Source organism: Lineus longissimus, chromosome 2, assembly GCF_910592395.1.
Source record: "Lineus longissimus chromosome 2, tnLinLong1.2, whole genome shotgun sequence".
NCBI lineage: Eukaryota > Metazoa > Nemertea > Pilidiophora > Heteronemertea > Lineidae > Lineus > Lineus longissimus.
In genome coordinates, this window is record NC_088309.1 from 26,758,993 (window position 1) to 26,772,925 (window position 13,933).

Below are 13,933 nucleotides of genomic sequence, written 5' to 3' on the forward strand. Positions count from 1 at the left end.
ACATCATTGGCATCTTTTTTCATTTCTTAATTTAAAGTGAATGAAAATGACTTACCTGAAGGGAAGACCAAGATGGAAAGAATCACAAGAAATAATAAAGCCATGTTGTCCGCTACTGGTCCAGCACAAATACTAGCAAATTGAGAAAGTTAAATTATCCGGTATTATGACGGTCCCAGAAAATCACTGCTATGCTTATCCTTTGATATCACGCTGACGTTCAATTTATCACGAAAGTTACAGTCTATCCTTGAAAGAAATATTGTAGGAGTGCAACAACATTATGAGCACGTGGTGAGTCCAAGCAAAACTCACAGCAACTCGTTAATAATTCACAGGTTTCGCTCTACGTTATCACCAACTGATCACCAGCGAGCCGAATTCATTGAAACTTCAGTTCAAACTGTACAACGATAGGCGGAGCCCTTCCTCGTGCTGATGAGTTCGGTTCAGCCTTGGTACTCTGGTGTTATATGCCAACGTTTGAGAGCACGAAAGATGGATCGATTCCTGATCCTGTAGCGGCAGATGGAGTGGAGGCGGTCACCGCTCTCTCTCTCAGTTCGACATTTAAGTGCCTGCATAGAATCTGCGTTGGGAGATAGGGCTTTCAGGAGGTGTAGTCCTGATCTTTGCTCTTACAAGGCGCGGAGTCAGAAAGGTAATTAAGTATTGGGAAATGATTTCTAGTGTATCGGTGCAGTGTTTCGGAGTGTTTCCCTTCAAGGTTTGGGAACGCTAAAAGGCAGAGTGACACGTTTTATGTCCCCCTATTGAAAGATCATGGTCTCTCCAGATGTCTTTCGGATGGAAACACTGAAATAACAACCTAAAACGTTACACTTTGATAAAGTCTATCTTGTCTAAGGATTTCAAATGCATTCTTTCTTCCGCCTGCATGCCTGCGTACTTGTTCAAGCACTCGTATACTCTACAGTTGCATGAGTGACTTTTTCAATACCTCGACTCGTGTTGGGTCTGAGAGTCTATGGCAACGCGTTTGCTCGTTAATGCTGCACTCCCACCACAATTGAGGACAACAGGTTCATAATCTTTGGTGATTGACAATGACCATTACCAAAGAAGCAAATGACAACGCTTTCGACATCACTGTTCTTTGTAACTACATCAAGTGGTGATGACAGTAATGCCATGGCACCCTTTAAGGTATATGCGACACGATCCCGTTGACATTTGCCTCGGTGTCCTTTCAGTGTTAGCCTTGAAAAGCCGTATTCATAGTGTACATTGAAGGAGAATCACACACTGACGCACAACTCAAGTTACGTTACAAATACACTCAAGATTTCAACGATACTTGTGCATCTTCAATTGGCTCATATGTCAAACGTGCTAATGAATTATTCACTGACCGACTGTTAGTATGTTAGTCGACAATTACCTTCAATTCGGGAATTCGACAGTTACGACATACGCAAACCTACTCTCCTACCGAGGGCGTCATATCTGAAGTCAGACAATTTAGTTAGTCATACATTTCAATATTTCACCGTCTCAACAGGCAAATAACGATTACATGATCACTAATAACGGATTTCCAAAATCAAAACGTATCGGGTTTAAGTGTTTGTAATCTGAGTGTTTTATCACCAAAAATGGAAACCACTTCAGGAAAATGCAGAATTAGTCTATATTTTCTTGCCATGTTTTTTCTACTTTCTGTAAACTCCTTTGACAACATGCCGGGCCTCAAAACGCAAAAGTTTCATCTTTCATTCCATTCGGAGGAAAGAATTCCTGGACCTTATCTACCAAATGAAAAGACTAAGCTCTATCTTCGATTGTTCCAGTGCGGCGTAGAATGCATGGTGGACAAGGAATGCAAATCCTTCAATCACTTCGCCGAGGATGGGAAATGCGAACTCAGTGCCTCAGTGTTCGACCCATGCATTGCATCGTCTAGCCTTTTCAAGAAAACATATTTGCAGAGGACACGAGGATGGGAACATTTCACCATGCTTGTTCTTAATAAAGGTAGCAGCAAATTTCTTTATTATCTAATCTACCAAATACTATCTTGCACATCCATTGCAAGGCTATGCTACGATCTTGTGAATATGTGCCGCAGATTGTCGACACTGCCGTTGCTGTTTAGAGATGGTATTATTTGTATGATGTTCAGAACTGGCCTGTTTTGAAAATGCAGACCATGATTCACTATGGCATGTCATTGACAGTCATGTCCTTAACGTCTTGGGCTCTAGTGCGCTAACTATATTTCGGATAAAGTTTGCTTTTTTTATTGAAATCGGCTTCCGGATCAAACAGAATTTTCTGTACCGACGATAATGGACCATAAAATTATATTTCGTTAGCTCTGCTCAATAAAACGAGCAACAACTTTAAATAAATCCAAGTAGAACTTTATGCTCCAGAGCCTAAAACCTTGAGGACAAGGCTGATAAAAATCGATAGTGAAATCAAGTTATTCTCTCAGAAAGTTCCTCAAATTCTTCCTAACTAGACTCCCGAGGTAAAGACAATATAGTCATATAAGGGGAAGGACTGAGGCTGATCCACTCTTACCGGTGTGTATTCAGATATTTGTTTCTTCTTCCAGGAAAGTCCCAATGTTGCACTGAACAAGCTTACCAGAGAAACTCAACCGGATACGCTCCTCTGCCAGACATGCCAGATGGGGAGTATAACCTCTACCCTGGCACTCCACGTCAAACCGTTAAGCCTGCCAATTTTTTCTGCCACCGTTATAAGGACGAAACGCCTGGATATTACAGAGATTACGTAAACTTGACAAAAATAAATACATTCGCGTATGACTCCAAGGATGCCCCGCAGCAACTGGAAAAATTTCGGAAAAATCACGGCGTAACTACATTCTCGAAGATAAGGGTCAGTCCAATTGTAAGTATCAAGCAATAACTTGAAATTCAATGCACCATCTCCTGAATCATTTTTATCATGAATAACCCATCCTTGAGTGTCCATCAGACGGCGCGGATAATAAAAAAATTCGTCTGGTCCCTTACCTCAACAAACGCGCCAAGGCCCGGATATGGACCATGCTGCATAGGGCGTTTTACTTATTTCTGAGACTTGGTCATTCGTGATCGGGTGAGCAATGTGATCAGATCTGGTTAGGTCCCATGTTTTCGGCCCTATTGATCACAAGGACTACAATCTCAAAGGCGGTTTTTGATCATTCTGGCGGATTTATACATGTACCTGGAACTCAGCTAAGCTTGAAATTAAGACGAAACGCAACGACACGGTACCACAGGTAGGCCTGTGGGTGAGCGGCATACTGCGACTATTCTTGCGCGGATTAAGGGAAGGGGCTGATAATCAAGCCTGCAAATACTGCGAAAATCGGATACATGTATATACTTTAGACCCGGACGTCATTCATTACATGGCGACAATGATAGTGACAATTAGGTCTATATGACCCTTGCTTTGGAGAGTGATACGAGCCTACATATATCTAGCGCGCCGTCCAGTTAAAATGACGTATTTTCTTTCAGACTTTGAAGATTGATCACACTGACAAGACATATGCCACAACTAGTTCTCCAACAGATGTGAAAATAAACTATGGATATGGCTTTGGATGCAACCCCAATTCGACCACGGCAAAGGCTAGGGTCATTATAGATTTGCGGGACACCGGTTTCTCTATTGACAAAGATAAGGTGAGGTTAATGGACCTGACGATGAAGTGATCACTTCATTCTTTTTCTTTCCCATTCATGCTAATTCTCATTTAGATGGGCACATCCCTACAAGAATGGCTTGAAGCATAAGAAAATAATATGAAACTATTTTCTTCACACACCTTTTTTGGAAATCGACTGCTGTCAACTTCATTAGTCTTGTACCAAACATATCCTTGTGTGTCACTATGGAACTTCAGTGTCCCTCGGTACCAATATATAGAAAAAATATAATTTGCCGCCTCGATATCAACCATTGTGCTTCGCTTTTTGCCTGTCGTGTATGTCGACACTTTTCTTAGTAAGTAGTTGAACATTTGGGGGTTGCTTTGCCTTGCCATATATGAAGCTCAAGGTTCAGCCATCGTATGGCTTCCAAGTTGTGAATATATCTAAGGGAAGAGAAAGTAACAAAGGTGAAAATTCTTCAAGTCGTGGCCGTTACTTGTGATAAAATTAAAGATGATACATTTTCGTCATGATGGAGTGTATCATGATGGCGTACACAGGTAATGAATATTTAACACTATTTCTTTGCAGACAACAATCAAAAACTACCCCTACACAAGACGCACTGCTGAAACCTGGCTACACAGTGATCAGTACCTCACATACCAGTGCGATTTAATGCACCAATTACCTAGTGTGACTTGGACTAGGCACTGCGGCATTTGTATCGCAAGTTTATATCTGCGAAATAACTAGCCCATAGTCCACTTCTAAATTTAAGTTGAAAGTTGGCTGTAGCATCTGCATGCCAACCTGGCTGCAGCTTATTGTGTTGCGAGCAATTCGGCTACACGACAGTCAGTGAAGAAGATAGAGACGGGGTTGTTTACTCAAGAACTTTTAAAATAACATTTTATGGATGTATAAGAATGGTTTATTCAACAGTTCTAGTTGCTTACATATCATTCGGTGCACCTGAGTTAAGGCCTGATTCAAGATTATGATGATGCATCTTGCCTTTAGACCTTTTGGTGGCACTGGTCGGCACTTCTGCATGCCAACCCGGCTGCTGGGTTTTTGCCAAGTTATTTCCAATATATTGAACATATTGTCGCCATGCCGCAGCAACAGGTTTGCCATTTTCTGGTCTTTCTTAAAGGATTGATTACAAATATTAGGCCTAACTCTTATCCGACGACCTACGTCATTTTTTTCTATTGTGATGTTATAGTATTTTGTCTTCTTTTACTCTCTTGATACTGTCACATTGTCGTATTACAGTCGTTTTCTCAGTAGTGTCTGTGTACTTGAGTTTGTGTTCAGAAAGCTACGCATTTGTACATTTCGAGTACCAACTCATTCCCATCCAGTGTTAATCAATGTTTTTTTAGTATTGCTTTTTAATTATTTATAATGTGCTACTACATTGTTATAATTAAGCACTCCATTTAAATTTGTTGGTGAGTTTATAAAGTTCAGATTCAACTCAAACCGGGACTTTGTTCTCTTCTCACTTGCTAAGATGCTGTAGCGAGTTTGCGCCAACTGTATCTGGTTCGACTCCACCCTTGCACAGGAACACAAAACATTAAAGAAGTGCCCGAAATGAATATTCGTTAAATTTGTCCCTTGAGGAGCAAAAGGTCGTAAATGACATTCAGAATTCGAAAGACCATTCAAATAGTCCTTACAAATGATTAGAGAAGTATGATTTTTCTGTTGCAACTTATTATTTCTAAAAACAGGACACCATCTGATGGGAATATGGTATTTTGAATGAATGTGGGAAAGATGTACGTTTGAAAATGGGAAAAAAATGCGAATGCCACCTGTGACGTTTTGTCAGTCAAGGTACGAATTACGTCACACATCACGTTTGCACAGGATGGTATTCATTGTTGGCGTTATTTTCTTGTTTAACTTTCTTGTCTTTCTTACCACATTGCGAAAGCTTTGAAGCTCCCAGCTTTGGCCGCACCATGTATAACACTAGTAACACCACAAGTACGACAAACGCTACAGTTGTTGAAACAAACACAAAGAAAAGGGTCTTATAGTTCTGTTTCGTCTCCTCGGGGTTTTGTTTGAAGGTAGGAAGAAGTTCTCTCCACAATGCCACTTTACTTGCTTCTAAATGATATCGGTTCTCTATTCCTGAGCTTCCTATGTAGAGGTAGCCTTCGTTGGACGAAGTAAATTTCCCCCATTTTACATCGTTCGCTGTGTTGGTTCTCTCGTTCGGATTGCTGAAACAACACATGTATAGGTAAACAAAATCTTATGACCGAGTTTTGTAGTCATAGAGAGATGTCAAAATTTACTATGCAGTAAAGCCAATTCAGTAGCTTTTAGATTCTCCACCTCTGAATGGCCTAATGTCGGCACAATGAAATTCTGGGATCCAAACATTGTAACAATGAAGTACGGGGCTAAGCACTACAGCCAGCTCACCCATCTCTACAACAAACTGGCAAAGTTGCACGCCACTATTTTTGAAGCCCCGCGCAAGCGAACGGTTTTTTTCGCCGCGCCATGCGATTATCTTTTCTGCTATGTGCGATATAAATATCACTCGTTTCCTGTAAAAACTGGATTTGCTGAATTCCATATCAATCCTAGGTCGGGGCGATGGCTATTACATCGCTGAAATCGTTCGTTTGTGTGGTACTTAAGTGAGGGTGTCTTCTGATGGAACTTACCCGTATTTGGCAAAATTCGTCCAATATTTCATAATCTGATAACTAATCTTCTTGTCGGTTGCCGTAAAGTGTGGGTCCGTATAGAAATAGCTATACCGTAAGTGGGAAAACGGAATACCGAGTAGAAGGTCTAGTTCTATCTCGTGATAGCTGTAGTCCTTTATCCACTGTCCCACATACCCCAGTGTAATGTTGATGTTCTTGATCTTATGGTCGAAGACGTACTGGTAGACATCCAGGTTCAGTCCCGCCAGATCTGTGGCCAGAACCTGAGTAGGGACCAGCATATCCGTGTCGGTGCAAAACTGAAAGGTTAATATCAGAAATTGACCATGACACTAAAGGATCTGACAAAATATCAATACGATTATAACTAAAATTGTTATTTTGGGTGAACGTTATTTCTGTGATCATTTAGATGTATACGACTGTATCATTCTTCTATGCTTTTTCAAAAAAGTATACATGCCTTAAATACTTGTGACCTCGTCGTGAATGGATCATTCGGCGCTGACCAGTTGGTGTACTCAAACTGCACGATAGGGACTGCCTCCCGCGGGAAGCCGAGCAGCTTCCAAACGGCGTGTTCAATCATCTTCAGGAAGGATTTTCGGTCGATACCGTCATCAAGCTCCAAATCTAGGAAGGTTATTAGAACACTTAGTTTAGATTTTTGCTTCAAAAATGATACTTTATTACAACGTTTTAAGTGTGTCCTACACCCATTTTCAAATACAGTAAAATTCCTAAAGGGGGTCCAAAAACCCCAGCGACAGTTATCTACGTGCTCTTCAGAAATGCGTTTCAAGTTATTCGCGGGCTTAAAATTTAACACATTTCAGTCAAGTGGCGAACACTTTAGAATCTATCTTCTGCCATCACAACTCGTGCTTACTTAAATAGTTTTCCAAAAGTAAGATCTCACTGTTATTACATACATGTAGCTGCAATAGGTGGGCGTGGACGGTGTCATCGATTTTGTTGGGTGGTCAAACAGACCTACAGACTTACAGATTATCGTTTATAAATTACTCTTTTATGTTCACCTACCTGCCTGTGGGTAGAAGTCTTCGGTAAACCTTCTATTGTGGAAATACCAGAATATCTTTGCCCCTTCTTCACTTGTCACCCCCAGCATTACAGGCACTCTATTGACCGCCCCTTCCTTTATCAGATCTTCGTAGTGTTTTGGAATCACTCGGCCATCTACTGTAGGTTTGTTGTCGGACTCGGCCATTGCGAACGATTTAAACACAATATTCTAAAAATAAGCGTTATTGTGGTGAGAGAGATGAACATGTTTATATAGAGGAGACTTCCTTGTATCATGAACCCTTTTCACATACATATTCCCTCACGCATAACAGGAATTGGTATATTAAAATGTCTTACCATTTGACGACCCATTAGAACGTCGTATGGCAGTTCTCGGAGACAGTTCACCATGTCCTTGGTTGTTCCATAGTTACACCCGATGGCCTCTGTCACGCCCCTGAAGTATTTCTTTGGGCTTTCGTTTTTGCCGTACATTCCCCAATGAGCGTTGACGGGACCACTTTGTATAACCGCGCGGTGGAAAAGTCCTTTTGAGAGTGGAGATAGAAGGTGGACGCCAACACTTCCACCACCAGCGCTGTTACCAAATATCAACACGTTCTCTGGGTCCCCGCGGAAGAATTGTATCCGCTTTTTTATCCATTTGAGCGCCTGTATCTGGTCTAAGATGCCGTAGTTGCCGGGGAGGTCATCTGTACCCGATGACAGGAAACCTGAAATTAGGATACAACTATGAATCTTCGAGATTTTGTTCAGTTTCGACAGAATAATTAGTATCTGTGTAGGAAAGAATAGCATTTTTACAGGGGATGCGAGGATAAATTTTATCAGACTTTGTTTGCTCTGTTCGTAGGTCAGCTCGAACTGCCGAATCGTTCGAACTCAAACTATTAGTCTGACTGATTGACAACAATTAGAAATTGGATGATAACATTCATATTCTTCCATGAACTTGATATCATTTGCTTATCTGCAATTAACGACACTCGGAGGTTCCTATAATGATAAAGGTGTGGACTATCAGCGGTTAATTCACTCAATCAGGTGGCCGTACCAGGTATATATAGCCTGTAGGCTATAGTCACGAAGACCACTCCAAACTGAGCCAATGTGAAACCATTGTAGGAGTTGCCCGATCCAAACGAGTATGAACCACCGTGGATGTAGACCATTACCGGGTATCTTCGTTCTTCTGGATCTGTGTTCTGTGAAAAAGGAATTCATATTTGAAGAAAATTAATTGAGCTCTTCAAGGATTGAGAATAAATGAGGAAACATTGGAATAAATGGAAGAGAAAAAGGACCAGGGCCAAAGAAACTGACGTACCCAGTTCATGTTTCATGTCTACCCTGTTGACTAAACCGAATGAGGCCAGTCTGGGGGGGGGGGGCTATCTAAGTGAAGATGTTGCCAGGGCTCTCGAGATTAGCGTTGTAAGGTCCACGAATACCTACCTTAGGATTATCATACCCAGCTTCATTTGATTTTTTTCTCACCTTGTATGGCGTGTAGATATTAAGGAAAAGGCAATCTTCCGACGCCCTGCATGTAGATCCAAATTTTGTAGCATTTAGCGTCCCGCCCCATGGTTCAACCTCGTCCGGATCCTGAAATATACAAGTAACTAGAATATAATGTCAGGAAGGCTGTTCAGGAACTTCTTGAGAGAGATCCCATAATGCTAAATTTAGTTGCCTTGAAATTGACCAACAAAACTTAATCAATATTTCAATCTCAAATTATGTCCAGAGGATCCACAGGTCATTTTCACGCCAATGCATGCGTCTTATTCTTACCATGAATCTTCGTTCTCCTGTGGGCGGTTGGGCAAACGGTACTCCAAGGAATGTGTCGACGGTGGTTGTATGCACGTCTGAAATCGCGTCAGAAATAGAAAAGTATTGTTCAGGTTAGCTGACTTGATTACCGACATGTCAATTGCCTTTCAATGAGACTGTGGACAAGCTCGTCACAAGTATACCCTGCTCCACAGACAGGGAGAATAATCCAAACCTGCATGGCGAAGAATATGATCAACGGACTCTTCTTCGAGTCTGTACATCCCGGTACACCTGTCCACACAACTTTCGTCCCAAGGGAGCCCGAATTTTCAAAAAAAACACATTTTCGGCGATGTCTGGGGCAGTTGCCCCCTTACTGACCCCCCCCCCCCCCCCCCCCCAAATACGGCCCCGTGAAAAAACACTTTTGTGTGGAAGATGTAATTACCAATGTTAAAATCCATTGTCTTGCGCCATCCGAGTACGTCCCCAAGATCAGTGGCAACTGTGATGCTTTCCTTCAAGGCGGTGGTGGTGAAAAAGCCTGCAAGCAAGTAGCATACCCTGGAAAGACAAGGATTTTGTTTTTGCTGCTTGCGCTTCAGGTGGTAACGGTAGGGTACGTCATGTATATCGGTTTTTTTTCAGTCACCAAGTACGCTTCCAGAGAACTACAGTGCTCGAATGTACGCAATGTATTACAAGACCGCTCTCTTTTACTAAGTTATAGCAAGAGTTGGTACATAAATTGTCACTGATGGAAGTACAGAAAAGTGAAATCCAGAGGTGTACATATACTACTACAATGTATGCCTGGAATGGAATAATTATATCGCACAAGTCAACATTTAGATCAGTGGTCATCTAAATGAATGCGACGGCGATTTCCAACTATGCTAGTTCCCACAAAGCTAAGCATCATGATAAAAACCAAACACTTTAAAGTGTTTGGCTGCAATTACGGTACTCGTGTTCAAACTGAAATATCACAGTAATAGCATTCGATGTTTAACCTTTCAATTGTTTATGTGTTGAAAATAAAATGCCAACAGCGAACTAGTGCGAAGATGATTTAATGGATCAGTGAAATATGGTCTTGGGCTGTGGTTTTTTTTAAAGAACAGACTAATATATCGCCCGCCCACTCGATAAGCTCCTCTTGACAAAGCAGTGTTGGCACGACACCGTTAGAAACGAGTTCATAACAAGACAGCATACCCCTCGGGCAGTGCTTGATTCTTCAGAGTATAGAATTGGTTCATTTGAGATTTGTGTTAATTTTATTGGCTGTACGACCAAACGTTGATATTTGCAATGTTGGCCCGGTGAACAACATTATGGTATTCTTCATCAAAAGATTAAGGAGACAGCATATTATTGATGACGTCAATGATTTGAGACGGATCGAAATTGCACACATCCTTTGCCATTTTTGATAATTCTTTCATTTGCGTTTGCTATGACCCCTTTTACCTCGATATGTGATGATACTTGTTTTCAGTTCAAAATAAATCAGCTGGACCGTATTCTGAAGCCAGGTCATCGTATCATCAGGAACCGAGAAGTATTGTATCGGCTGATCAAAAAAATATCGTTTGTGTCACGTTTTGCAACGAAACAAGTTCTAAATTGCTTTCGAAAGGCCCATTATAAAAGTACGTTAGTATTACTGCGCTAAGTCTTGGAATGAGGACATATCTACTAAGAACCCTTCGATTTGAACTAAGGACACTACAACTCTATTGTCCGCTAACTTAATATTGTATCCCCTGAATATTTTCTAGATCAAGTATCAAATATGTAAATCTCGAAAGTTTATCTATTGCAGGACTAGATGGTGATGTAAAGTCCTTCCTGCTTCAAATATTGTGACGAGTCGAGGTCCGAAAATACTATCACTGATGTTGCCCTACAAGTGGAGGCCTGAGTTAACACTCCCACAACCCGTTTGACACAGCCTTTCACCTTGTTTATTCTGTGCCTGTATCTCTCTTCAAGGGATTGTGGATCAAGTCGAGCACCAGGAACACCTCTTTACATATCTTATATTTGATGTTGAAAGTGAATTGGCATACCGATCTATTTCAAGCACAATACGATTTGAATGTTTTGGTGACAGAATGCCAAAAATGATCGGAAATAATAAACATCCCGATCCCGATGGCCTAGTGGTTTAGGGTCCGCCTCGTCGAAGGTTCGGGCCGTTGGTGCCATTTTCCGAATTGGGCCAGTCGGTTAGCCGCCAGCTAGTTTTAATGCAGAGTACAAACTGCCTTCTCATAGAGATAGGAGTTTAGTAGTAAAGAGTATATCTTATGCCAAATCTGGCTGATCCTTTTATGATGGGAGACGAAAAAAACTTGACGTATATGTAGTACAAAACGTTACGTATTATAAAAATAAGTATCAAGCTTTCATCAGCTCTTAATCTAAACCGAGTAATTCGTTGCAACCAGTTAAATGAATAGTTTCTTCCCGGGCATTGTGCGTGTATAGCGATGGCGATTACTCAGTGAATTTTTTCGGTTGCATTTCTTCTGCAGTTAGTTTGTTGATTCCTAACCAAGATTTCGAAAGTTTTCTAACCCGTCAGTTAAATGACACACTGTATTAAATTGCAGGACATTTTATGGTTTGAAAGAGTTCTGATAATTCCATTATGTTTTTACCTCAATCAGTAGTAATTCAATTCCAAGGTCAATTAACTGAGACTATCATGTGACCGAGGACTAATGCCATGTCAAATCGATTAGCAATCGGTTTCACTCTAATATTGCTTGGGGGATGTGTATACATTATAACATGACGCATTGTATACTATACAAGTTGATTTCAGATGAAATATGTGACCAAGTTTTTAATTCACATTTACAAACTGACGCCATGGCGTCATTCATTACACCAAATGATAGGCCTAAGCTTCACACTGTCATCAAGTTTAGAGTTCAGATTTGAGAAGCTAAAAGGCATCAATACACCCGTGTTATTTGCTCATCCAAGCAACCTGAACAATTGATATGCCGGAAGAAATGTCCATTGAGCATATTCTTTTGCCATGCTGGGTGTGTCATACCACTCTGGTACGTTTTTGTATCGGCTACACCGTTGGCTTGGAAGTGTGCACTTTCCACCCTAAATAAGATTGGCCTTGGACTGTTCTTCTATCTTCATAGCAATGAATGCTTGGGACGCGCTCGTCCACCATCCCAATGCATTACAAGACAATGACCAGGTGATTAGAGTTAATGCATGTTCAGTGCATATTCAACTCACATTACTGTAGTTGATATCAGGTTTGCAAAGAATATAATTGGACTGTACAAAATAGGATACGTTTGATGGCAAGTAAGGCGATACTCCTCCCTTGGGTAATTTGGACCCTTTCTCATTATCCCTCACTGATACCGCGTAATGGCAGGGATGAATGGATGGCCGATGATACATAGCACTATCAATATCGTGCTATTATAGTAAGCATCATATACGGTCAGTTTTGCTGAATCCTGATTGACAGCAAGTCGGATGGGACAGCTTCTACAGGCGATGACATACAATGCACATAGCAGAGAAACTAACGATCGCGATTAGTTTTCAATGATAAGGTGTTGTTGGTCATGTTTCTGGTAATCATCAAGCGGCCATCGAAATATACTCGTCAACCAACCACAATAACAATTGCAACTTCATCGCATGTCCGCCGTAGGTCCATCGCAATCAAAAATAAAAATTGTGGATCCCCAATCCAAACGTCTGCAGTAAATAGTATGTTTCAGGAAAAGACAAAAATCACCAACCTTATCAATATATTCATCCTGCAAACCTTCTTTTCATCCACCAATTCGAGACCTGATCACCGTCAATTAGCACATATCAATCAATATACGGATTGAGTACGTCCTATGGTGTTTCTAACACGCTGGCTTCGAGAATAAAGAGGAGATCGAACCCAATGAGCCAGTATCGCATGGATTTCCTGAAGCTCTTATAGATATCCAGTCACATTGACAATACAAATTATGAGGTGTTTTGTGAATGTCACACTTGAATCTTGCACAGTTCTTACAGTGTTTCACACGAGGCCATTACGAACACAAAACAGCGCAACTTGCTCGTTCCACGATATATTGCTTTTGAATTGATAAGTTTGAGTTGTGACGTAGTACATCCTTGAAATTTAAACTCTGCAGTTTTTGATTAAGATGGACGTGTTTGTATTTGTAAACAAATACTAATAGTTTATTTTTGGGGAGTTTTATCTCAGAGATACTATTGTAAGGCAGTATTTATACAATAGCAGCGTGGCACGTTTAGACCTAATTACCATATTTAGAACATTCCGCGTTTAACCCCTCCCAAGGAAAGGTCCTGTCCTTACAGTCTGATAGAAAGTCATGTTGGTCTATGCCAAGTCACGAATTGACCTTTAGAAATGCTGTTTGGGCTAAAGCCAGATAACTGGAATGCAGGTGTTTATCCATTCATATTTAAGATTTTTGATTTTCAATATCGTTTTACCTAATCTACTGCTAGTAGATCCTAAGCATGAACACCACATTATTTTTCGCCAGAAAACAAAGAACTGATGTCCTATAACGCCCCGAAAACGAGAGCTTAAAATCGCTGCTACCTGCGCTTGAAATCACATGCTACGGTAATCACTCGTTTTCAGTGGTTATCGCAGGTCGCAGCGACCGGCAAGTCAATATTAAACCCAGCGATTACCGGTTTTGCCCGCAGATTGAATATCTTTTTGTC

At 41.0% G+C, this 13,933-nt stretch overlaps 3 protein-coding genes across 4 annotated transcripts in view; 1 reads left to right on the forward strand and 2 right to left on the reverse strand.

The window, feature by feature from the left end:
- LOC135483285 (protein CEPU-1-like) overlaps nucleotides 1-387 on the reverse strand; it is a 177,372-nt gene extending 176,985 nt beyond the window's left edge. The window contains exon 1 of the mRNA XM_064764033.1: nucleotides 56-387. Coding sequence (XP_064620103.1) covers nucleotides 56-104 — 49 coding nt within the window. The 5' untranslated portion in view covers nucleotides 105-387. The remainder of the gene's footprint in view (nucleotides 1-55) is intronic.
- Nucleotides 388-1,847: 1,460 nt separating this feature from the next.
- On the forward strand, nucleotides 1,848-5,028 carry LOC135483873 (uncharacterized). The gene is made up of 4 exons (XM_064764926.1): nucleotides 1,848-1,995; nucleotides 2,582-2,883; nucleotides 3,504-3,671; nucleotides 4,233-5,028. Exons 1-4 carry the CDS (start codon nucleotides 1,977-1,979, stop codon nucleotides 4,395-4,397), a joined length of 654 nt encoding a protein of 217 aa, XP_064620996.1. The 5' UTR covers nucleotides 1,848-1,976; the 3' UTR covers nucleotides 4,398-5,028.
- A 480-nt stretch (nucleotides 5,029-5,508) lies between these two features.
- On the reverse strand, nucleotides 5,509-13,402 carry LOC135483872 (neuroligin-4, Y-linked-like). Of its 2 annotated transcripts, XM_064764923.1 has the most exons (10): nucleotides 12,973-13,402; nucleotides 9,627-9,742; nucleotides 9,194-9,270; nucleotides 8,894-9,004; nucleotides 8,451-8,601; nucleotides 7,733-8,109; nucleotides 7,391-7,601; nucleotides 6,810-6,979; nucleotides 6,341-6,645; nucleotides 5,509-5,887 (listed from the first exon to the last, which is right to left on the reverse strand). In XM_064764923.1, exons 1-10 carry the CDS (start codon nucleotides 12,987-12,989, stop codon nucleotides 5,512-5,514), a joined length of 1,911 nt encoding a protein of 636 aa, XP_064620993.1. In that variant the 5' UTR covers nucleotides 12,990-13,402; the 3' UTR covers nucleotides 5,509-5,511. The 2 variants fall into 2 exon arrangements, with proteins under 2 accessions (XP_064620993.1, XP_064620994.1); XM_064764924.1 differs by lacking the exon at nucleotides 9,627-9,742 and having other exon boundaries at nucleotides 12,973-13,401.
- Between the last annotated feature and the right edge of the window lie 531 nt (nucleotides 13,403-13,933).